The sequence below is a fragment of the Gossypium hirsutum genome, chromosome A07 (genome assembly GCF_007990345.1).
Source record: "Gossypium hirsutum isolate 1008001.06 chromosome A07, Gossypium_hirsutum_v2.1, whole genome shotgun sequence".
Taxonomy (NCBI): Eukaryota; Viridiplantae; Streptophyta; class Magnoliopsida; order Malvales; family Malvaceae; genus Gossypium; species Gossypium hirsutum.
The window spans coordinates 87,131,214-87,158,793 of NC_053430.1; the positions used below are offsets into that span (position 1 = coordinate 87,131,214).

The 27,580-nt window shown below is 31.7% G+C and overlaps 1 protein-coding gene across 2 annotated transcripts; it reads right to left on the reverse strand.

Annotated features, from left to right (window-relative positions):
* Positions 1 to 683: 683 nt before the first annotated feature.
* Positions 684 to 7,935, reverse strand: LOC107955649 (CSC1-like protein At3g21620). Of its 2 annotated transcripts, none has more exons than XM_016891452.2 (12): positions 7,561 to 7,935; positions 6,688 to 7,028; positions 5,412 to 5,558; positions 4,750 to 4,885; positions 4,436 to 4,537; positions 4,188 to 4,307; positions 3,877 to 3,957; positions 2,802 to 3,142; positions 2,298 to 2,543; positions 1,682 to 2,006; positions 1,206 to 1,439; positions 684 to 1,068 (listed from the first exon to the last, which is right to left on the reverse strand). In XM_016891452.2, the coding sequence occupies exons 2-12, from the start codon at positions 6,999 to 7,001 to the stop codon at positions 808 to 810; spliced, it is 2,307 nt and encodes a 768-aa protein (XP_016746941.2). In that variant the 5' UTR covers positions 7,002 to 7,028; positions 7,561 to 7,935; the 3' UTR covers positions 684 to 807. The 2 variants fall into 2 exon arrangements, with proteins under 2 accessions (XP_016746941.2, XP_016746942.2); XM_016891453.2 differs by having other exon boundaries at positions 7,511 to 7,903.
* Positions 7,936 to 27,580: the final 19,645 nt, after the last annotated feature.

A 27,580-nucleotide genomic window follows, 5' to 3' on the forward strand; every position in this document is an offset into this window, starting at 1 on the left:
CTTTCCTCAACTTTACCATTTCAACTAAAGATAAATTATTTTCTGTCTAACTAAAGTCATATTTAATTTTTATATAATTTTTTGTATAAATTTGTTACATAATTTTCTTCACACATATCATAGGTGTGACATAATCTAATATTAATAATATTATTTTTATGAATTAATATTTGATACACGAGCAAAGAAATTTTAATCCCACAAGTAGGTTGAAATATGATCACATTTCTCATTTTTTTAAAAATACCTTTTTCTGATGTATAATGCAAGCTCTCTAGCTTCTTTTCTCATTCCTTTGTTTGGGAACTCTCCTGTTCAACCCTCTACCTAATGCATCAGTTCTTTAATGTCTGCCATTGTTGATTGGGACAAGTTTCCATCCAACATTCGTTCTGCCTTAAATGATGTTGAACAAAGAATTAAAATTAGAGCTTGAACCTTCAATTTTCCCGTTCTTGTGTGGGACAACTTTGTTTCCCCTAACAATGCGTTTCTACTTTGCCCAACTCATTTACAATGTATCAAAAACTTAAAAAGGTTTTCCATTACGTTACTAGGATTTGAGTATTAATTATGGAATGAAGTTATATGCTCTGTACAAATATTTTAATTTTTTTTTAAAAATTATATTTTTGAAATTTTTTTGAAAGGATTATATCTTATGATTATGTTAAAGATATACGTTGACGACCAGCGTGAACATGTCTACATCAATCTAAAAAGCTACTTAGGTGAAGGGATTTCAGCCACTCTAACCTCCCAATGACCTAAATGTACAAACTACCAGGTGAAACAAAAAGAAATGTCTCAAGTTTTTGAACGTTCCTTGTTAGCTTCAGGCGATGAGAAGGATGATCTACCATGTTTACTAGATAACGGCGTTGACCTTTTAGACGTGCGTTTTGTAGCAATGAGCGAAGGTTCCTCTTCCCATTCTTCCATGACTACATCAATCTTGTCATCATCTGCACTTTTGAATACCGGGTGAATATACGCGTTCTGAAGGAACCCTTTTAGGTTCAAGTTCGGTTCCCTTGCTCGCTCCAATGTATCCTTCATCATTGCTTCCTGAAAACACGCGCGCACAAAAAAGAAGTTATCAGATGCATGTATGGTCCGTGCATGGTCCAAGTACTTCCTGGTTTCTTTTTGTCGAATTACTTCCAAGTTCTAGTAATATAAGATTGGTTTGACAGTTAACCAACCTGTAAAGGATTTCGGACAAAAGCCGGTTCGTAACGCCCTTTGCAAAATCTGTGGAACCATATGGTTAACACAGGAAGGGTGATAAGCAATGGAGTCGACGAAGCAGCTTCTTTTGTGCTCAATAATCCCATTAGTAGCAGCTGCGAGATGATTAATGCGACAATGATACGTAAATGAACATCGGGCCAGTATGCAGCAGCACTTTCGTATTCTTGATTGTAGACATTTATGATCTACAAGTTCATTTAAATACTTATTAGAGCAAGAATTCCTAAGAGATGATAAATCAAAAAGAAAATATTGTGGTTAATCAAGTGGAACCGCCATCGAAAAGCATAAATTCCAAACAACCTCAATTAATTTTATGAATGCTAGGTGCAAGCTATTAGTTCTATAATCACTAAATAGTCTCACTGCCTTTTCACTACTGACCCAAAAAGTAATAAGCCTACTCTGGGAAGATGTCAATTCTTACCTGATGGCGAAATACGACAAAAGCCAATGCGAAGAAGACGATTATGAAAGGAAGCAGGATAGGAGTAACTATAGCATACACAAGACCAAGTAAGAAGTAAAGTTGTATTTGAGGTTCTCCTGTATTGAAACCAATGGTTCCAGGATCCATTGCCTCTTCACGGTCCTTTTCAGTCTTAACCAAGAAGAAATTCTTCAAGTGATAGATTATCAAAGGTTTCAATCTCAGTATCTCGGCAGCAACTCCAGCCCAACCATCGACCATTATGTAAGTAATGAAGAATGTTGCCTTCATTGGAATTGAGGCACCAATTGTCTTTGGTATCCTACAAGTAGCCACGGCATGTCATATAAGAGAAGCACCGGATGGTCCACACAAGCAACATAAAAGATTAGTCAGATTAATGAGGATACGGAAGAGCAAAGAAACGGCTTGGCCATTGATATCCTCAATGAACAGTTTATGCTATATCCAAGGTTCACAACACTGAGTATCAAATCGAAGCTGATACTCACCATGTCTGTGTTAAGAAAAAGGAAAAAAGAAGGCAAAGCTAGAGTAGAAGGCAGTAAGCTTGATTGTATTATAGAGCAGAAAGGCATATATGAGAACATACTCATTTGTAGACTGGTGTATAAAATTATTTAGTTGCTGAAATGCAGTTCCGGTGATTATGCTCCCGAGAAAAACATTGATAAATTGGAAGAAATAATATCTACTGGCCGATCTCCTTTCCAGAGCCGATAGGCTAATAAATCCTTCGAACTTTGACATTATCATCAATATTGTGGGCAGAAATAAAAGAAATATCTTCAGAGCAATCCCAGGAAGAAAGCCTTGAATGAATGACTTTATGACTTTCCTGCAGGAAATATGGATGTTATTTTAAGCAAGGAACAAAAATGAAAGTTAATTGTAATGGGATCATCAAGGTCCGATATACTTTTCCCTATGGCAATCTTCAATTTTATCGAATAATAATGATAAAGTTTTACTAAGGTTGATGTTGAGAGGAAATGCACATGTTCCTACACTAATAAAAAGACAATATAAAATTTTCTTTTTCTTTAATGCGGGGCCAAGTTTGTTATAAAGAAGACAGAAGAAAAAGAAAACTCACACTTCAATTATAGGTTTTAGGAAGGGAAGTGCTTTCTCGATGCTCTCTATGTTAGCAAGGGATTGCACGATTGCAATAGGAATCACAAAAAAGAATGTAAGGAAGAAAAATGCAACAGCAACAATGAGCCTCCGAATTGTGAGAAAAACAAATGGAATTGATAGGTTTTCCCAGTACACGTCTCGTGGTTCCGGAGCCCACTCAGTCAACCATATAGTTGGGTTCCTACATTGTTGAGTTTGTGCACAAACAGCAGCTCCCCATCGAGTTTTGAAGGAAACAAATGCTGCTGCCATAATTGATTTAGGGTTGCTGGTAATCTTCTCCCTCTCCAAGGATATCTGGCAATCATTGAAGGAACAGATGATTAAGCACACATGTTTCCACATTACATGATTTAAATGTGCAAACAAATTGCTGATCAGTTCGAAGATTAAGAAAGCAAAACCCCAATTATCCTAATGAGATGGTAATTCAAGCAATAAAGCTGGATTTAGAAACTGCAACCAATAATTGGACATTTATGATGCATGCATGCATGCAAGCAGGCAGTTTAAAACTAAACGTAACATTGTCATAACTCACAAGAATTTGAGTCTGAGGCCATGCTTACCATTCAATAATTATCATAAGCTCTAAGAAACTACTAAATAGTACATTGGCCAAACAAATTTGGATCTGAAGATGAGTACTTGGGGTTACTGTCAAACGAATCCTGCAGTCAGTGGAGATACTGTACATCCTATGTTACTTGAGTTCGGTTGCGAGGTGTCTGACAAGGGTATGCATCCAGCACGAGTATTTTAATTTTTCTTTTTTCAAAATTTTCATGTGTTTCGAGAGTCCTTGGAGAATCATATTCCCATTCCTATGTCTAGATATGCATTGATATGGTATTGGACATAGGTACTTAAAAATAAATAAATAAAGGGCTGGAGCAAAATAATATACAGCTGCTCTCCTACCCCATCCCCCATGGTCGGAAATCTTGGAACTTCTAAGCAAATAAAAGTTGATCTCCTCAGTTTCGGAAGTAAATAACAAAATACAGGGAATAAAAAGAAATGTCACTTACATCTCTAGATAATCTCTCAGTTTTCGCTGTATAAAAGTCGACTGCATCTACGCTCTCTCCCCAGAGGCCAAGGAAACCCATCTGCTTAATGGAAGAGAAATTCATCAAAGGATGTCAGGTATCCAGAAAGGGAGGAATAAAAAAGAAGAAAAATTGAATAATGTCTCATCAGCTTTATTTTGGGTTGAATTCCAAAAGATAAAACAAATTATTGATGGAAACTTAAGAGTGCAAAAGGCAAGGATAAAAGAATATTTCTAGACATATAAAATAAGAACAGTATTTGCAAAAAAGAAAAAGAAAAAGAAAACCTTTAACAAAGGTCTCTTAGATGGATTCCTTTCATATTTATTTTGATAGTAGTCAAGCCAATTCTGAATTTTCTTTTTCTCATTGACCAATTCTGAGAGCTTGTTAGCATTATAAACAACCTGCAACCAAATAATTAAGACAAAAAACCAGAATATTTCAGCATATAAACGAGTTAAAACTAAGTTAAACATGTCACATAAGGTTATGTAGGATAAATTGATTTCTGCATTTAAGTCTAATATCAAACCTGATGACTGAGATAGTGTTCTGGATGGTTGACAAGAAAGAAATGTTCCACAAGCTCACTAATGGATTCATCAGGATCAGGTGGGACATTCTTTACCAGCACCTTTACCAACAAAATGATGTCAGAAACAAGATTCGAACCAGCAAAAAGAAAAACAAAAGATTTAAGATGTTGTAACATAATAAATCTCAATTCTTTGGAACTAAGCTGAAGGGGAAAGTGAAATCCATAATAAACTCAACAATTGCTTGGGGAACATAGATTTCAAAAAGGGAAAATTTAGATTCATATATCACTTTAGGATATGTGCTTACTGTAAATTGGTCTGGGCGCCGTTGTTCCGATGCAAGGAAATGTAATCTCATTGATGCCACTATCTCATACTCTCTTTTCAGCACATAGCATGTCCAAAAGGTAAAGGCATAAGCCATTATCAAATGTGTCCAAAACCTACAAACAAGAATACGTATTTAAAATGATATAGTTATGGAACTAGTTTAGCGATAAAAGCCTCTCCAAAGTTCTACCGAGGAGTTGGGGAAAACCCCAATTGCTTTCCAGATTTAGGTTTTCTAAGAAATGAAAAAGCAATAAATTTCCATCCGAAACAAGGAAAAGGAAATAGCAATTCAAGTTCATCAATCAGGACATCCACACCCTAAAGCATTCAACTCATCTATGTGGAAAAAAGAAGGGATTTAAACATCTTATTATTCTTCAGATATCTTATGTTAGAAGCAATAAAGCCATTTGCCTCTTTGCAACTTCGAAATGGTAAAAAAATTTCTTAATGCTAATTAATGTACATTGAAATTATAAGGACAAAGCACAATTGAAATAACAATAAGTTTAGAAATTGCTCTAACTGTCAACTATATCTGGTATCTGTAGAAATTATAAACTATGTCAAAGAGTTCTTTTAAAAGATATAGGGAAATGAAAAAGATAAAGCTTGAAATGAGAAAGTTCTGCATACCTAAGTGATCCATTTGGTATATTTGATATCGAGAGTTTATCGATATCACTGAATGTTAAGCCTGAATGCTCCAGGGTATTATTGGTCCAATTAACTGGCACCATAATTGTAAATGCTAAGAACGCAATGGGAACAAAAATTTTAAGCCTGCACTTCAATGAGAAAAAAAGAAGAAAGGGTAAACAAAACAACACATTAGTCCAAGACATATAAGTAATAAATTACATCTTCACAATAGAATTATAGATTTACAATCTAAACCATCCGTGACTATAGGATTTGTGTGTGTTGTGAATAGTTAAGATTCAAGTTTCTACAATTCTCTTGGGAAGAATAACCGGAAAAAAAACTAGTCAGTTAATAATAAATCAAGACCAGCGATAGGAGTTAATGAGGCCCATCGAAACATGAAAGCAGGAAAAAGTAAGAAACATCCCTAAAGAATTACCATAGTTTGCTCATTATGAGTTCAACAGACCAGTTAAGAGTTGAGATCATTTCATTTACATAGTAAAAGAGAAGGTCCACTAATAAACCGAAAGTAGTTTTCCTGTTGATTGTGGATTTACTTTACTTTTTTGCTAATATGACTTAGACATAAATATGATCTATACATACACACACATAAGCACCAAAGAATGACTGAATTCACCTTATCATGCAACTGTGTACCAAGGTATAAATAACTAGCAGTTAATAATAAACCAAGACCAGCGATATGAGTTAATGAGGCCCATCAAAATGTGAAAGCAGGAAAAAGTAAGAAACATCCCTAAAGTATTACCATAGTTTGCTCATTATGAGTTCAACAGACCAGTTAAGAGTTGAGATCATTTCATTTACATGGTAAAAGAGAAGGTCCACTAATAAACCGAACGTAGTTTTCCTGTTGATTGTGGATATACTTTACTTTTTTGCTAATATGACTTAGACATAAATATGATCTATACATACACACACATAAGCACCAAAGAATGACTGAATTCACCTTATCATGCAACTGTATACCAAGATACAAATAACTGATAGAAAAATTCCTCTTCCCACCATTTTTACCAAATCTCTGTTCATCTAAAACGAGAATAACCATTGTATGTTCCTAGATTCATGCTTTGCTTGCCTACAGTTCAACTTAATATTTTTCATTCGTCTCTATGTCGGCCGATGACCTATTAGCCTAGATATTCTCGCAGCTTGTATGACAGGATAAATTATTCGGCCCAACAAGCATTCAGATACAAGGAACATTCACTTGAACACGCAAGAACATACGTACCCCAATAAGTAAATCCTCAAGTAAACAGCGGAATCCAATCCGGCATGGTCGATCAACTCGGGCTCCGGCATTTGGAGTGCAGCAGGCATCCAGTTGAGAAATCTGGCATACGACCTGAAGTCCAAATTCACGAACTTGCTTACAAATGCACCATTGGCCAAAGGACTGCACCTTAAACCTTTGAGATACCATTTGGGGAAGTACACCCTGTCATTCAGTGGTTGAATCCGAAGAATTGCAAATGCCAAAAAGAAGGCAAATGCACTGAGAATATTGATAGCTGCTGCAACTCCAATATCACTTAGAGTTGCCATGAATTTGCTTCAACAGTGACTACTCTCCTGAAAATAGAAAAGGAATTTGTTTCAGAAAAAAAAAGGGTAAAGCTTTAATCTATGCAACTAGAGGCAACAATAAGCCAAAAAAAGGTACAAATTTCTGGCCAAATATTTATTGTTTTAAATTTTTAGCTACTTTTGACTTTTGTGTGCTTTTGGTAGCTTTGCCCCCACTACTGCCTCGTACCAAAAAAACAGCAAATGTTGAAATCAGATGCCAATATTTTGGGGTTTTCTCTTTTGTTACCAATAAAATCCTTCAAAGAAAACCCAAATTAAAAAGCGAATTTTCTCTGAAGTTTGAAACTCATAAAAAGCAACAGCCATCGAACTTAAATCCAAAAAAATGATGAACAAATAACATATTAGCATAACCAACAGAACAGTAGGATTAAAAAGCGAAATGAACTGTTGATGTTATGAGAACTGTTTTCTGCTCAGATTTTCTCGGCAACCAAACAAGAACTCCTGTACTTATCGCTTACCTCCCAACATCTTAACAATGAAGGGAACACTAAAAGATAGACGTTATTACCCTTATCGAACCCGAAAACAAAGCGTTTGAAGTCCAATGCAGTTTAAACTCGTCAGAAAAAAGCCGAAACAGATGAGAAAACTCAACAATAAACACTTAGAAACGCTTCTTCTTCTTTTTTTCAGGTTTTTTTCTCCCCACCTTTGGCCAAAGAAGTGAGGGAGCTATAATTTGAAAACAAGGAAAGTAAATCTAGTAATCTTCAAAATATTGGGTAAAAAAATAAAATCAAAATCAAAATCAAATCCAAGTCGAAGATTTACTGCTGGGAATGCATATTAATTCCCTTGATTGTTAGTTTTTCCAAAAAGGCGAAAGATGAAAGAACAAAAGGGAAGTGAGGTGGCAACAAAATTGTGTTTATATATCTACAGAAAGGAAGCAGTTTTAAAAAGACAAAAGCAACTATTTATTAATCATAACATTAAAAGTAGTTTGTCGGTAGAAATGTCATGTGCCAGAAAATTGAATAAAAGACATCTCTAACGGCTACCCATTGCTCTCCCTTATTCTAAACAAAATAATACAGAACAACCAAAACATAGTCTTATTTTATTTAAATATTTGTATTAATTTCACACATATTTTTCTTTAAATATTACTATAATATTAAAAATAATATATGTTAGCGAGTTTTAAAAGTTTATTAAATTAATTCTTAAAAAATAAGATTATTAAATTAATAAAAAAACATTATATAAATTTATTATTTTTAATTAATTTTTTAAAATTATAAAACTTTTTTTAAATTATAATAATAGGACAAAATCCGAACAACAAATATAATAACGCGACTAGAACTCAAGCCACACCTAAAATAGTGAACACCTTAATTATTAAGTCATCACATGAAATTCAAAACAATAAAACTTTTAAGCAATTGTATTTATAATCATAAATAATATATGTTGAAACAATTACAATTAAAATAAACTCAATAGAAAGTACCATCAAATTAAACACTTTGGCTCCTGAGGCAAAACTAGGGGACAAGCAGGGATTGAAGTCCCACTAAAATAGAAAATTTTTTATTTAAGGCTTTTAAAATTTTTTAAATTTTAAATTTTAAATTAATAAAAATAATATTACACTTTGACTTCTTAAAAATATAAAAATTTGATTTAATCATTTAAAAGTTATAAAGATATAGGATATTAAAATAGTGAAATTATATTTTTGCTCTCGTAAAATTTACAATTTAACTTTGACCCCTAGAAAATTTTCTGGTTTCACCCCTATTTGGCTCCATTCTATTACTTTTTTTCATCCATTAAGTTGATTTCTTTTAACAAAAATCTCATTATAGGTCTTCCTCAACTAAATAGGAAAGTAATGTATTTCAGCGCATTTAAACTTACGTTCTCCTACACTAACAATAATATCGATACCTATTGAATTAAAACTCAATCGACGATATTGAATTGTTTTTAATTATAAACGCTTGTATTATAACGAATTATAATTATAAATAATTCTACTCATTTGCGGGAAAATGCTTAAAATAGGCATATATATATATATACCCCATCATTCGTGAAACGTGTCCTTGTTATTTCATTTAGATGACGATAATTTCTTGAAAATGTAATTCAAATAATATAATATGAATGATTTATGGATTTGGACATTTGGTTTGATCATGGTTACGATATGTTGTTTACACGTGGGCAAGCTTTTTTTCTTTTCCAAACAAAAATATTATTGTGTGTTGGCAATGCTTACAAAACCCCTATTTAATCAATAATTGTGGTATATTTTTTGAAGAATTCTATTATTATATCCGATAATTTAATATTGGTTTTGGTTTAATTGGGTAGTTTAATTAGATGATTATTTGAGTTTATTAAAAATAGATTATTAATCAATAGTTTATTAATATTAGAATAGGGCATAATTACGATTCTTTAAAAATATATATAAAAATCAAATAAAATTTTAGTTAAATATGTGTTGTGAATAAAACTAAAGAAAAAGAGAGTGCGGTTCATATGGTGGTACAATGCGAAGAGTTGATTATGGTCGTGATTTGGTTGAGTTTTGACATAAGAGAGGAAAGTTTGTCTCCAACTATGAAAGAAGGGCTATAAAGAATCAAGGTTGCTATATAAAAAACAATTTGAAATAAACATGCAACAAAAATTAAATTTCTTTTAAAAGTAAGTTGTTAACTTGATCAATCAAGCGAAATAGCCAAGAGTAGGGTGAATTGGCATTTTAAAAATTTGTGGAAGCAAAAGAAAAAGTACGAAACAATGAACACAAAAATTTAGAATGGTTCAACCCCAATTGCCTACTCCAATGCCTTAGTTTTCCACAACGAAGAATTTTCTCAAATAATTAATTTGATGAACTTTTAAGGACAATGTTTAACCTTACAACTCCTTTAAGATTTCTACGGTCAAATCTTAATATACAAATCCTCTCAAAAGAGCAAACAAATAAAAAATCTTTACAAGATTAGGATGGTTGCCAATTAAGCACTAACACAAAGAAAACACTTGAGCTAATACAAAATAATAAATGCTCACAAGTGTATACAATAAAATATGAAGAAATGAAGCACAAAGGTTGATAGGTTGGCTTTTTTATCTTTTTACTCTCTCTTGTTGTTGTTGAAGCTTTGGAAACTGGTATTTATAGTCCAAATTGATTTCCAGCCGTTGTGGTTGTTGTGGAATTGAATAGAGCCGTTGGGGATGTAAAAACTAATGCATTAATATCACCTACAACAAGTTTCAATACCTTTTTATGGGTATCAATACTTATGGCATTTAATGTTCAATTTGTTAGAGTATGTCGAAAAACCAATCATGAGATGATTGTAATAACACACTTGTTTTACCTCGTTTATTAATATAAGGCATTGCTATTATTATTTCAGTTTCTTTTCTATGAATATAAATAAATTGTTTTATAATAATGTCCTGAGAATAATATGATTATTCTTAAAATGTTCTTAGTCGAGTATTATTGTGCGCTTGGATAACAATAAGGCATTAAGACTAGCGTGTAATTTATTGATGCCAAAGTGTTGTCATTAACATGGGATGTCAAAATAAATACATGAGTATGTGTGTTAGAGAACAACATATTGGACTTTCCTGCTATGAGTATGTTTCTTGGATTATTATATAATAGTCACAACATTACTCATAGTGATTACTATGTATACGATCCTCAGATTTGAGATCATCATTATCCCAACATCGTGAGTCGTATGTTTTGATACAGTCGAACATCCATCGTCACTGGTTGTTCTATAAAGGCTGATGTTGAATATACCACAATCTATGTAGTAGGATATGGTTGATCAATATAAGGTTGTCCCTTCTGCATAATGGGAGCAATACTTAGGCCACTTGATTGAGTGAAACTAGAAATGCATGGCTATGCTCGAATAAGTTGATATGAGATATCATACATATTTGTTTATCATAGTCTATTTAGGATATCAAGAAACATTAGATGGACTATGCAAGCATGGCTATCCATGACTTATGTCCATTCTAGATATAAAGGACAAAAGGATTTAATACATGAAGGGTTGACCACAAAGAGTTTATGTTGAATCATGACTTCTTGTAACTTAGGTAGCAATGATGCATTGCTAAATACCAATATTACTGCTAACGTTGCAAGAACCTACAGGGTCACACCCTATGGTTGAAATGAACAGAATCCAAACATACTTGGTATTGTTTTTTAACTGTCATATGAATTAAATTGATTATATAATTAATTTAATTGAGCAGTTAAATATTGAATGAATTATATGTACAAGTATGTTGTACACATAATGAGAACATGGTTAAATTAATATATATGAATTTGATTCGTATAAAATTTAACTAAACATAATTTACTGAAATCCTTGTTATATTTATTGTAATTATAATTTACAATTGAATATTATTATAATTATTGTAATTGTAATTTTGTGGTCAAACATTATTATAATTATGGTAATTATAATTATAATATTCAGTTTATTATAATGAATTTTGATTCATATTAAAATATCAATTATTCCTAAATTAGGAAATATAAGGTCTTTAATAAAAACCTAATATACCCGAAATATATAGAATGAGGTCTTGCAGCCGTCAAATAGATTTTCTCTCTGAAAAAGTTTAAGAGAGTTCATGTCATTTGTTGTCACACCGAGTGGATTACGTAGAGGCCAAAACTTTTTGTAGCGGGTGACACAGCCGTGTGACCCTACTCAAAGAGTTACACAGGTGATGACACGGGATGGGACACGGTCGTGTATTCCTAGTTTGAAGGTTACATGACCTGAGACACGAGCATGTATCTCAGTTGTGTAAGGCACACGGCCATGTGACCCCTGTATCCAAATTTTTGTATCTTTTTCCTAGACTTTCCAATTTATTTCAATTTAGTCTCAGATTGTTTCTAAGATGTTTTTAGGGCCTCGAGGGCTCGATTAACGATATGCATGTGAATGATTGGTTCATAATATGTTTATGATGGTATATGAAATGTATCTTTAAATGTTTTATTTGTACGATAATACTTCATAACTCTAATCTAGCGACGGATACAAGTTAGGGGTGTTACAATTATCTTTTTTATATCAAAATATTTTATCAAATAAAGTTTAGTTTAAAATAGGTATATAAAAAATGTCATTTAAAATAATCTTTCCAAAATTATCAAAATATAGATGTAATTCTCACACTCCTTCTACTGCCACATTACTCTCATCTATAGTTTGCAATGAGAGTTCATTATCCCAAAGGCTTCTTATTTCCTTGGGCCACTATAAGAAAACACAAACATGATTAGTGGCTCAAAATCAATAATCCAATGATATACTAAATTTTCCACTAAACAAGTTTTAATAACAAAGAGTTCCATACATTTGCCCTTAGAGGCTGGGAAATCCTTCTACTCTTTAGAGCTTGCCCTGAAGTGCCCATTCTTTTTGCAGAAGAAACCTTTCGACTTAGATAGGTCTTTAGGCTTATCTATTTCCTCTTTTGGCAGACCTAAAGTCTTAGCCTTTTTCTTAACACCCCAAAGGGTTAGTAGAATCGAGTTTGTAAATCGAGAGAAAGTGGTCATGCCTTAATTTTTGAAATTATCTATACAGTTTTAGTAAATAAATGAGGTATTGGTTTGTTGGTAAAGTGTTAGTGAAACATTCCTTGAAACCCAAGTTCAAATCCCTTTACTCTCACTATTTTTATTATTTTGCAAATTTTGCCTTAAACCTTAATATGTGACATACCTTGTTTTTAAAATAAACATTGCAAACTTATTTCAAGAATGAGAAAAAAGCCTAATGGTTAAAAGAAATATTAGAAAGCATGAAAATTAAATGAGGTTCCAAGTTCAAATCCTTTTCCTTATGAAATAATTAAATTTTGCAAAATCCCTTGTTTTTTTTAATGTATGTACCATTCATACCCTTGAACCCTAAGTATAAATACAACTTTTTATTGTATTTTTCAATCTTTAATTCAAATTTTCCCTACCCTAGCCATTCACCCTCTTCCTCTCCTCTTTTCTCTTTAATTTTCTTTTTTTCTCCCATTGTTGTCATCGCCTACACCTCCCATTTTACCATCTCTTTCTTTTTCTTTTTGCATTAAGATTGTGCATCATCTCCTTTACACTATTTCTACTATTTATCCTCATATAAATCAGCCAAATCTGAAATTTTGAACCCCAAGATCGATCCCAAATATTGCCAAGAAAGTGTCATTGTCGTTTCTCTCAACTAGCTTGGGTAAGATCTTTTTTCTCTTCAATTTCTTGATTAATCTTGTCAATTAAAAACCAAAATTTCCATTTCTGGAATTTGGGCAATTTTAAATGATTTAAAATGTATTTTTCCAAATTTTAATAAGATCTCAAACTATTTTAAAATTTAGCTCCAATTTTAGCCACCATAGGTGGTGGTGCTTGCACCTATGTGCAAGAAAGGGGGCTATTTTATTTCTTGGTTCTTGCCCATACTTTTCCATCATTAAATTGTGTTTTTGAACCTTCCTAATCAGTTTTTAATCACATGTTAATTAGGGAGAGACGTTCTTAGTCAATTGGCCATTCGGATCTCACATTTCGAGAAGTGTAAATGCGATTAATTGTAAACTAGTTTGTTGTTTCGACAAAGTTGTTGGGAAAAGGCTATGGATTGATTAAATGAGAGGTTTTAATCAATATTAGCTACTGATTTTCCAATATATAATTGTGTTAGGTGCTGTCTAGAACACCCCAAATCAACTGTAAAGTCGAAAGTCGTTCTTGCGCACGATTCACAACAAAATAGTGTAAGAAATCTAACTAGTTTGGATTTGCAAAATAGTAGTAATTTTGATGATTGGTTGGAACCTATCTCTTAAGCAGCCCTTAAACACCCACCTATGGGTTCCAACCAATCATCAAAATTACTACTATTATACTAATCCAAACTAGTTAGATTTCTTACACTATTTTGTTGTGAATCGTACGCATGAACGACTTTTGGCTTTATGGTTGATTTGAGGTGTTCTGGTCAGCACCCGACACAATTATATACTGGAAAATCAGTAGATAATATTGGTTAAAATCCCTCATTTAATCAATCCATAACATTTTCCCAACAACTTTGTCGAAATAACAAACTAGTTTACAATTAATCGCACTTACTCTTCTCGAATTGTGAGATTCGAATGGCCAATTGACTAAGAACGTCTCTCCCTAATTAACATGTGATTAAAATTTATTAGGAGGGTTCAAGAACACTTTTTAATTCTAGAAAAATATGGGAAAGAACCAAGAAACAAAACAACCCCCTTTCTTGCACATAGGCGTACGCACCACCACCCATAGTCGCCAAAATTGGGGCTAAATTTTAAAATGGTTTGAGATCTCATTAAAATCTGTAAAAATACCTTTTAAATCATTTAAAATCCCCCAAATTTTATATCTATAAATTTTGGTTTTTAATTGACAAGATTAATCAAGAAATTGAAGAGAAAAAAGATCTTACCCAAGTTAGTTGAGAGAAATGACAATGACACTTTCTTGGCAATATTTAGGATCGATCTTGGGGTTTAAGATTTTAGATTTGGGGATGATTTAGATGAGGATATATGGAAGAAATAGATTAAAGGAGATGGTGCACAATATTGATGCAAAAAGAAGAAGAAAGAGATGGTAGAATTGGAGGTGTATGCGACGACAACAATGGGAGAAAGAAAGAAATTGAAGAGAAAAGAGGAGAGGAAGAGGGTGAACGGCTAGAGCAGAGAAAACTTGAATTAAAAACTGAAAAATAAAATAAAAATTTGTATTTATACTTAGGTTTCAAGGGTATGGATGATACACACATTAAAAAAATAAAGGATTTTGCAAAATTTAATTATTTCACAAGGGAAAGGATTCAAACTTGGGACCTCATTTAATTTTCATGTTTTCTCATATTTATTTTATCCATTAGGCTTCTTCCTCATTCTTGAAATAATTTTTCAATAATTATTTTAAAGACAAGGCATGTCACATAGTTGGGTTTAAGGCAAATTTTAGAAAATAATGAAAATGGTGAGAGAGAAGGGATTTGAACTTGGGTTTCAAGAAATGTTTCACTAAACAAGCCAATACATCATTTATTTCCTAAAAATGCATAGATAATCTTAAATATTAAGGCATGACACACTCTCTCGATTTACAAACCCAATTATACTAACCCCCGATTTTTGGGATGTTATAGCTCCATCGAAAATTTTAGGTTACAAAAATACCTAGTCCATTTTTGGCTCACATGATTATTTCTAATTTTAAAAAATAAAATTAAAATTCCCATGTGAAGATGATATTGTTAGAATCTAGTGCATTAAGTGTAATTTTATTTGTGATTTGCATATGTAATTTTTTGAACACGTTGGTTTAAATAAAATTGTATTATTCACATTAATATTGTTTGCATATGTCCTCAATGATTTTTGTACACAAAGCAACATGTTAGCAAATATTGGCTCACTGATTACCTAATGTTTAACTAATACTAAGTTGCATTATATGCTCAGATCATAATGTGAGAAGACAGCTTATATTAGTAGGTAATCTAAAAAGTTTGTAGCCTAAATCGAAATTGACCAAATCAATTAAAACACTATTATGTCTTCTACCAAGTCCAAATGGGGAGTTACCTTGTCTTGAGTATCAGAGTGGTTTACTCCCAAAAGATAGAGACATAGATGCTATTGTTTGGACTGATAACACATTGGACCAGACCCAAGTCGAATTGTTCCTAGATCTGAGATCCGTTTATGGATTAATTCACTTATGACGTTCACAGTGTGACTTATCTCAATCTTGAGTAAGTGATTGACTATCTGTGCATGACTCGTATGCTTTGATATATTAAAAGCCTGAGTTCAAATTACTAAAGAGCTGAAAGCTAGTATGATGGTTATACAACTTCTGCATAACATAGCTTCATTTACAATAGTGGAATTCATAGCCCAATAAAGGGTAAATGACATTCTCTCAATGACATTACATGATAGATGGAAAAGTAACGTGACCATGAATCATTTGTTAAACAAATGATTTAATTACTATTTGTTAGTAACTGACTTTTTCTTGAAGTAAGGTGTAATGGTTACCATGAGATAAAATAGGTTCATATTAAGTGAAAGAAGTTAACCCAAAGAAATTAAGGATATCCTATGGGGATAACAAACTTATGACAAGGTTATTGGAAAAACACTTATTGAGTTGCTTTCATAACGGTAAATAATAAGGGAGAGTTCAATAATGACAATTTAGTTGAATGATTCCATGATTAAATATTTTGTAATTAATAGGAGAAAAGCCAGAACTTAATAACAAATTATTTGAGCCCTAATTATACATGTCCAATCGGTCCTATTCGCTAGCTCAACCTAATCCAAAATGAATTAAATGTAAAATTGATATTATGGAATGAATGAAAATGACAATTAAAAGAAATAGATTGCATGTATCACTATATGCAATGAATGCGTTTTCTCGCTAAGTGCAAAAGATGACTTAAAAATTAAATTAATATATTCAAATTATTATTTAATTATAAAAATTAAATAATTGAATTTCGAAGTGAGAATTAAATTATTTAGTCAACATATTTTTATTAAACATGACAATTAAATATATTTTTTCATAGATTCGAATGCGGTAAAGTTACATGACTTTAATGAAATTAGAATTGAGCTGAGAAAAAAATTAATTAGATTAATTAATTAATTAATTGATATTTTAGAAAATAGAAAAATAATTATTGGGTTGGATAAATTATAAGTGTTGAATAAAAGTTCAGATAACATATATAATTATTCCCAATACATGAGACACGCCCGAGAGTCCATCCCAAATAATTAGGGCTAGCAAACTCTAGTCTCTCTTCAGGTTGCTACCTCCTTGTATTCCACATCTAGAGGAATACTATAATTATATTCAAATATTATTATTTAATTATATATTGTTCAAGTAAAACTCTTGTACCGTTTTCCTGTAAATAGGAATTATAAGATGAACTAAAGAAATACAATACATAAGTGGTTGAGCATCATTACTCTGTTAGAAAATAGTGGTAATTTATTTACTATAATAAATTCTATTTTTTGAAAAGTTCAAAGTTAATAAAAGTTTTCACTCTGTGCGTTTGATTGATTTTGTTTGAGCCTACACTCAAAATAATTCGGGGTTTGAGAAACAACTTAGACCATCTCAAACAAAGCACAAGTAATAATTTGGTTAAGGGTTTATTTTATAAATACCACATGACTTGGTTTTAAGAAAAATTAAACCTTCAGCTATGCCAAAATATATTGTTTTCTAAATTAATTTTTCCAACATATATTCCATGATCTAATTACAAACCTAAAATTTAAAAAGAAAAAAAAAACCCTAGATTACAGTCAGTCTAATATTAGGAACCATAACTTTTGACAAAATTACTTTATAACTAATATAAAATGAAAAACCATACATCTATTCACATATATACAATCTAAAAATGTCACTTTTTATCTTATTTAATCAAATAATGAGAGAGAGAGAATCAAATTCAATATTGGTTTATACTATAAACTTAACACAACCTGACTCTAATACCAATTGTTGAAAATTTTGATTTAAAAATTGTGTTTTTAGGCACATTGGAAGTTAAAATTTTTTTTCTTAAAACTGAGCCATGTGGTATTTATAATACTAAACCCTAAACCAAATTATTACCTGTGCATTGTGCGAGGCGGTCTAAGTTGTTTCTCAACTTTCTACCAAACAATGTTCTTCACTAACCTCGAACCTTGAATTGCTTTGAGTGTGGGCTCAAACAAAACGATCCAAACACACATAATGAGAACTTTTATTAATTTTCATTGGGAAAGTTAATTCTCTCTCCATGGAAACTGAAAACTTTGAGCTTTTCAAAAAATAAAATTTATTCTTGTAGATAAATTGCCACTATTTTTTGACTGATTAACAATGCTCAACAACATGAAATGACACAAGAGTTTTACTTGAACAATGAGTAATGAATAATAATATTTTAATATAAAAATTCAATTTCCCTACTTGACAATCCCTTGGGTTGGTGGTAACCCTTATTAGGACTAAAGTTTGTCACCCCTCATGTAATGAGATAGGCTCTTAGGTCCGTCTCGTGTATTAGATACAATTATATATGTTATTTGTTCTTTAACCAACATGTATAATTTTGCCAACCCTATAATTATTTTTTATTTCCCAAAATATATTATTTAATTAAATAAATAAAATAAAATTTTAATGACTTGACTTTGGCCAATGTTAAAAAATACGGTTTCAGAATACAATTTCCTAAACCAAGTTTATGAAAATATGAATAAAAGTATTTACTAAGTTAGTATGAAACTATATTAAAGAATGACGTGGAAATTAAATCGAGGATAATTAATTAAAGTTTAGGGATTAAATTGTAAAAAGTCAATCATTATTTAATTTTAAATTGGAAAATGCTAGAGGGCCAAATTAACAATTAGTCAAAGGATCAAATGGTTATTTAACCATTAAATTGAAATGAGTTAGTGGAATTTGATGGTAACCCACTCACTTGTGATTAATAAGGTTAATTAATGGATTAGACATGTTTAAAGGTTAAAATAAAGGTTAATTAAATTTAATTAAAAGGTTAATCATCATATATAAGGTCATGTTAGTGGAGAGATGAAGGCTGTTCATCCTTCATCCTCCCATAGTGTCGTCCAAGTGAAGAAAAGAAAAGAAAGAAAGAAAGTTTAGCCCTTTTTCAATTTAGTCCAAAATCTCTAGGCGAAAGACGACGTCGGGCCGTCTCAATAGAAAGGAAAAGCGAGAGTAATAGACGAGTAATGAATACAATTTGTACTTTCATGATTTAAGTTCAGATGTATATTATTTTGTTACAAACTAGCATATTGAGGTAAGTATTCTACTTGTCTCATGATTCGAGTTGTATATGATAATATGGAATGTCAAGAACTGAATTGAGATAAGCATGGTGTAAACGAGCATTGTATGAAATTATGATATGTGATCATGAATATATATTTGAATATTTGGTTACCCTATTAACTGTTTCAGGTAGAGTTGGTATAGATAGGATGCAATATGATTAGTGTACGTGATTATACTTTGGTTTCTACTGATGAGGCGTGGAGCGTATATTATACTTTGAACATTTTGATGAGTTGCAAAACATACTTTACTTCGGTTTATACCGATGAGGTGTGGAGCGCAATTTATAATTCAGAAGTTTCGATGAGGCATTAATGTTAGATATATTGGTGTGATGGTTGGATGATTCATGTATCCGTATTGAGTCCGTGTTCGATTAATAGGGATTATTAAACATAAACTTGCTAAAGGATAGTTGATATGAAATGTTGATGAAAAATAGTATATCATGTATATATATGTAATGTGACAAATGATAGCATGTGAAAGATTATGCAAACCAATTTAAACGAGCCTAAAGGCAGATATGGATATGAGATGAATTAATAGATTCGAGAAAGAAATGAGAAAATGAAATGAATAAGTGATATGTTATGGAATATAAATGAATGTGATGTAATGATAAAAAACATAGTATGGTATATTAATATGAGTTTGTCAAATGAGATAAGGTATGAATTTGGATAAATTAGACATGGATGGTGAATTAAAATTGTTGAAAACTAGATCAAGTTTTGATTGTATTCTTGACATGCTATTTTTTATTGTATTTTTTTACATGTGTTATGAAAGTACCACTAAGCTTTATCGCTCAGCGTACAATTTTTTTTTATTTTTGTGCTCAAGTATCATTAGATTTTGATGTCTCGAGGAGAAACAAAATCTAGATCACAGCTCTTGGCTTAGTAAGTCTGTATAGTCTCATTATGTTATCAATAAGTGGCATGTACACTTTGGGTGGAAAATTTTAACTTGAATATGAGCATATGAATTGAAAGTATATATGTATGAAGCACAAGACTCAAGTGGATTTAGATATGCTTAATGTGATATGAATTAAGTTATTGTAAATATCGATGAAGTTAATTGAGTATTTGAATTATTGTCTAAGATGAGTTAAATTGCATTTTTGGGTCATTTAGACCAATTGAATTATGTGATTGGTAGGTTTGAGTTAAATTATGCAAAGTTTGAAGGATTTTGCCTTATGAGTCGCGATACCACTCTATTGATGTTGTGACATCGAGCTTTTGTCTCTATAGTCATGAATCTCCCCTTTTGAGGTCGTGATATTGAATCCTCTTATCTTCAAAGTCACAGCGTCGGCCCCCTGTTTTCAAGGTCGTGACTTACCTCGATTGAAGTCTTAATGTCTAGTTTCTACTTTCAATGTCGTGACATGATTCCCACATGGTTGCTGCATAATCTTAAATTTATCTAATTTAATTACTTAATAATTTCTTTTTCAATTCTCATTCTTGCCTCGAAAACCTTTCAGTTCAACTTTTCGGAATGGCTTGATTTAAAAAATTCGGTCTTTAAACCAAAATTTCTAACACCAACAAAAATCGGGTCATTGCACAAATAATTTATAATTAAGTTTCAACTTTTCTTTTATTAATTAAAACATTATTTATTCATGGAGTTATTCCATTTGTAAAAGCCCGTTTTTTAGTAGTGACGAAATAGTGGTTTAGGGACTAGAAATTCCTGTCATGTTGACTCATAAATATTATTTATAGAATATTTATGGAGTCACTAGAGTCGTATTAATTTTTGATTAATTAATTTTATCGTTTAGATAGCTCATTAAGGAAAAAGGACTAAATTAAAAAAAGTGCAAAATATAGTAATTATTGTATTTAGGTGATCAAATAGCTTAATTAATAAATAAGGAAGAACTAAGTAGCAATTATGCCCTAGTTAATATGGTGGGACAACAATTTGGTTGAAAATGATATAATAATATATGTACAATGGTAATTTTATAATTTAATGAAAATTAAAACAAAATTAAAGAAAGAATAAAACATTTTCTTCTTCAATTGACTGAACACCAGAGCTAGGGAGAAAAAGCTTCGGTTTTGGTTGTTTCCATTGCATGTAAGTGAAATTGATATCTATTTCTTGTAATTTTTGTGTTTTTGAGATCGTTACAACTAGGTCCAGCTAGCTCGTGCCTCCGTTTTTGAATCTGTTAAAAATTTTAGAAGTTACCATTGATTAATTTTGAATGCTTTCTATGATAACTATGTGTTTGAAGCTTTGATTGTGGCATTTGGTTGTTTTGTTAAGTGATTTTTGTTAAATTTTGATTTATGGATTAAATTGTTAAAGTGTTAAACTTTCAAGGTTTGATGGTGAATTTGGTGTTTAATAGTGACTTTTTAAGGTCCTAGAATATTCTGCTGTAATTTGATTCCTAGAAAATGGTCAATTTGATGATTTTTCAGGTTAAGAGACTAAATTAAAAAAGTTGCAAAAGTTAGGGTTAATTGTGTAATTTCAAAAATAAAAGGTTATAAAATGTAGAGTAAATTGGAATGTGAATTATAAGCTGATAATTGAGAAATTTTACATTTTAGATCAAGACCTTGTTGATTTACATGGAAAGGAAAAATTATGAAATAATCCCTTAACTTTTACAACTATTACGACTTAGTCCAGGTAAATTCGTACGGTTTATAATTTAATATCTATATTAATTATTTTAATGATGATATAAAGTTGTTTGAGAAATGTTATTAAATTTCAATATTTAGATCAGATGAACGCGAGATAGAGTACAATTGAATGACGATGTGTTATGTAAGGATTGGAGTGGAGATTGATGTAGTGTGATTTATATATCTTTTTTAGTATACCAAGGTTCAGGATTTGTTGTGAATTCTCATGTTATATTATCTTGTTCTGGCGTGTTATGGAGGAGGATGTATAGCTCGTATGAGCATTTGATGTGTTTTCGGTTGCATTAGCTCTTATGAGCATTTGGCGTGTTACCGGTTGGATTAGCTCTTTAGACCACTTGGCATGTTTTCGGTTGGATTAGCTCTTATGAGTGTTTGGCATGTTTCGGGTGGATTACTTTTGTACCCATATCTGTAAGTCGTTCATCAGATCGTAAGTTATTATGCTACAACTTATTTAATGATTTTGAATGGCATAACATGTATTTGACCTCTTGAATTGACTTTATTGTGAATATATATATTCCCAGAAATGATCATTTGAACTTTGAGTTGAATTATGTAATTCACCAGTTCGACTTTGTAGGTGGCAAGAAACACTTGTTATTGAGTTATTTTTATTTAATTGTTATATTTACTTCGATAAGATTTTAATATTTCTGTATGTGGAACTTATTAAGCTTCAATGAGCTTACTTGCCTTAATTTTTATTTTTGTAGATACTTTCGAAGGTTGGACGATTGGATCGACACTCAAGTCACACTATCTATCCGTATTTGGTAGTTTTTGAAACATTTGTTTTGGATTATATGACATGTAATAGGCTTGTTTTGACCTTACTTTTGTTTTGGTATGTATATGTGAAATGAGTGAATACCAGTACATGATTTTGATGTTTGCTTGGCAAAAGTTTAGATATGACTTGCCATGGAATGTGAATGATGGAATATGTTTTTGATATAAACTTGTCGTATGTGTATGACTAAGAGGTCTATTAGGATTTGTTGTGATTTGAGGTGCCTATGATAGGCAGGCATATTGGAGTTAAGATGTGTAAACTGACATGTTTTGGTTGATGATTTATAATGTTGTATAATTGTGTATATTTGTGGTGCTCATGAAGGTACATTGGTTAGGCACTTAGGATTTTTGATTTAGTATGTTTTAAGCTTGTATAATTTCATTTTGAATAGGTTTAATGGCTGGTAAATGGATTACTTAGGATCAAAGTAATTTTGAAATGGTAAACTTGTCATTTAAGGATCATTTAGGTGTACACGGCTTGGGACACGCCTCTGTCACTTGGTAGTGTGCCACACACGGTCTGAGACATGGCCGTGTGTTTTAACTTAGTGTGTTACACAGCCTAGCACACGGCCTGCAACATAGCAGTGTGTCACAAGTTAGAGAGTTACACAGTCTGGCACATAGCCTGCGACACGACCGTGTGGCCCAACTCAGTGAGTTACACGAGCAGGGACACGGTCGTGTTTCCCTATTTCTAAAGTTACACGGCATGGGGGCTTTTCACACAGCCTAGCCACATGGTCATGTGTCCCCTATTTTGGAAAAATTTCATCATATTCTTAAAACTTCTGATTTGTTTCAATTTAGTCTCGAATTGCTTATAGGCTATTTTTAGGGCCTCGAAGGCTTGATTTAAGGACAAAATGCATGTGATTGGTTGGTATTTAATAAGGTTGATCTATTTAATACTATGATGTTAAATGTTTTGCGATTGATCGGTAATGCTCTGTAACCCTAATCCGACAATGGAGACGGGTTAGGGGTGTTACACTATTAAAGTACAATGTTTGAACTCTCCCTTATTATATGTCATTATGAAAGCAACTTTAATAAGTGCTTGTCCAATGACCTTGCCATATCTGTGTAACCCTTCATAAAATATCCTTAATCTTTTTGGGTTAAACTCGTTCATCCAATATGATCCTATTTTATCTTATGGTAACCGTTACATCTTCCTTCATGAAAAGGTCAATTACTAACAAATAATAATTAAATAATTTGTCCTAAACAAATGACTCATGACCATGTTAATTTTTCATCTATCATGTAATGCTAATAGAGGATATCATTTACCCTTTTATTGAGCAATGAATTCCACTATGGTAAATGAAGCCCAAGTCATGCAAAAATCATATACCAAACATACCAACTTTTGACTATTTAGTTATTTGAACTCAGGATTTTAATGCATCAAAGTATACAAGTCACACACACATAGTCAATCACTTTCTTAGGATTGAGGCAAAACACACTATGAATGTCATAAGTGAATTAATTCATAAATAGATATAGTATTATTTCACTTGGATCATGTTTGATGTATTATCAATCCAGACAATCACATTTATGTCTTTATTTTCCAGGAGTAAACCACTTTGATACCCAATATAAGGTACTCTCCATTTAGACTTGATAGACAACACAATAGTCCTTTAATCAATTTACTCTATTCAATTCATCAAACTATGAACCTTTTAGAAGACCTACTAATACAAGTTGTCTTCTTGCATTATGTTCCAACCACGTAATGCAGCTTCGTATTAGTTAAACATTAGGTAATCAATGAGAAAATATTTGCTGACATTTTGCTTTGAGTGCAAATATCGTTGAAGAAAAAAGCAAACAATATTAATGGGAATAATAGAATTTTATTTAAACCAATATGTTTAAAAAATTACAAGTATAAATGAAAAATAAACTACACTTAAGGTGTAAGTAGATCTACAAGAAGAAAAGAAATGCGTATGAAAAAGTGAAAACTTATAAGGTCAGACTTGCAGCAAAAGGTTATACTCAGACAGAAGGTATTGATTATGAAAAACCTTCTCTCTAGTTGCTATGCTCAAGTCAATCCGCATATTGTTATCCATTGCGACGACTCTCGATTACAAGATTTGGCAATTAGATGTCAAGATAGATTCTTGAACTACTACCTTGAAGAGAGCATCTATATAATGCAACCCACCAAATATATAGCTGAAGGAAATGATCATAAAGTTTGCAAACTGCTTAGATCCATATATGGACTTAAGCAAGCATCCCTCTTATGGAATCAAAGATATGATCAAGTTATCAAGACTTTTGGATTTAAGCAAAACATAGATGAACCTTATGTTTATAAACGTATTGAGGATGGAAAGGTGGTTTTTCTCATTCTGTATGTCGATGACATTTTACTCAATGGGAATGATGTAGAGAAATTGTCATTGGTTAAACTGTGGTTAACCCAATAGTTTAGCATGAAGGACTTAGGAAAAATTAATTTTGTTCTAGAAATTTAAGTCCTAAGGGATCAAAAGAACAAAGTGATAGAATTATCTCAAGCTTCATACATATACAAGATATTAGAATGTTATGGCATGATCAATTCAAAGAAGAGAAATCAAACTTCTGTATCGAGATTTTATCTTTCTTTGGAGGATTGTCCTAATATAGTGGAAGAAAAAGAAAACATGAGAAATGTTCCTTATGCTTCGGTAGTAGGAAGTCTCATATATGCTATGTTGTGCACACATTTAGATATCTATTTCGTAATGAAGTTTGTGAGTCGATATAGGCGAATATAAGATCAAGAAACTAGCAAAAAGTTAAGCATATACTCAAGTATTTATGAAGAACGAGGGACTATATGCTTGTGTATTCTGGAGAAGATCTTACTTCTATTGGATATATTGATTTTGACTTCTAAATGTGTCTGGATTCAAGGAAATCGATGCCGGGCTGTGTTTTTATCCTAGGTGGCGGGTCTATTGTGTGGAGAAGTGTAAAGCAAAGTTGTACTGCTGACTCCACTATAGAGGCTGAATATGTGATTGCTTCTAAGGTTACAAAAGAGGTAATATGGCTTCGAAAGTTCCTTACGGATTTTGAAGTCGTTCTTAGTATGGAAAAAGCTATCACACTGTATTGTGAAAACAGTACGACAATAGCTAATACCAGGGAGATGATAAACCACAAGAGGACGAAACATATTGATTGAAAACATCATATCATAAGCGAGGCAATTGCAGAAAGAATCGTGGATGTAGTCAGACCCATTTACCAAGACTCTTTTGTATTCTCATTTATCCCAAAGATAGTAAGGATATCGTAGAAGGGTAACATACTTATGACAATGTCATTATATGAGCATTAATTGATTTGCTTTCTTAATGGTATGTCATTAGGTAGAGCTCAATCACGATACTATAGTCGAATGACTTCGTGACTAAATGAGTTTATAATTGAAAACCTGAAACTTAATTATAAATCATTTGAGACCTAATCACGTATGTCCAATCGGTCCTTCCACTAGTTCTTAGAAACCAGAAATGAATTGTAAGTTGAATCAAATGAACAAAAATGGATGAAAGTTAGAGAAATGTGAAACATTTGGAAAATGAATGTGGTTTTATCTAAATAGAAATGACTTGGAAAATGAATTTATGGTTTTTTAAATTATTATTAAGTGATTAAATAATTTAATTTCAAAAATGAAAATAAATTTATTGGTTATGGTGAATCCATTGAATGTAGAAAAATTAAATATATTTTCTCATAGATTCTTTTACAATAAAGTCATCATAATTTTAACGGAATTAGAATTGGGTTGAGAAAATTATTTAATTGAGAAATTAATTTAAGATATTTATTTTGGGAATTAGAAAAACAAATATCGGGTTGGATTGAATTATAAAGTACTGCTGACCCTTGAGATCCCTTGAGTAGGGTTTCACTTCAACAGATTGGACTCTTTTCTTACACATCAACAACAACTTACTTTTAAATCTTATAGGTGGAGCAACGATTGTCCAAGAAACTAATGGCTCATAATTGATCCCAAATAAAATCTTTAAAGCAAGTAGAAATTTACAAACTAGAATCCTCACTTTACGATCTATCCTAATGATTCTCAAATCTCACAATGTCTCATTCTATAGCCTTCTTGGAAAAGATCGAAAATGGATTAATATCACCCTCAGTCAAACTATCGTAGGTTGGAAGATTTTTTTTTGGTCTATAATGACATCCACCACCTCCTCAACTCAATCTCCATTCACCAATAAATCAATGGCAACCTGTAACTAAGGAAGGAAATATGAAGATGGGCCACTTGCACATCAATGAACTACATCATTTACTCTTAGCCGTATTGCTTGCTCATCTTGCCATGCAAAAAAAAAGTATTTTTCTTAATAAGGCCTTGACTTATTGGTTAAGGTGGAGGTTCTAGATCTCTGAGTATCTAGGTTCAATTCTCACAATGCGCAATTGTGTTGTATGGGTCTTCGTCCCATCATGTGCAAGTTTTGTCTAATTTTTCACTATTGCATTTTATATTAATTTAATTCTACATTATAATTAGTTAGACATGTATTTGTACTTATTTTATATTTATAACCCAAACTGAAGAATTAAATGTAATCTTTTAACCCTAAAAAAGTGTAAAATTTTGTGCAATGACATTTTGGTAGTGTTAGACAAAGTCTAATGTCCTAAAGTTTTGATATTCCATTTTTTACTCTCAGTGCAAATGTATGTGGGTTTTCCCTAATTTATTATGACTTAAATCTCACTCCAATATATTATTCTCAATTGCTTATTCAAACTCCTTTAGACTTTGATAAAAAATTCCACTTACTCTTGTGGTCTAAAAATACTCACCTAACACCAAAGGTGCTGTAATGACCTGAATTTTACTGATACTGAAAAAGTATAATTTCGGATCTCTGTTTATAAAAAGTGGATTCGTAAATATTTATTTAAAAATATTTACGAAGTAAAATGAGTGATTAATTAGAGTTTAATTAAGTGAATTTAGCTTAATTAAGGATAATTTGATAAAATGATTAAATTGAATG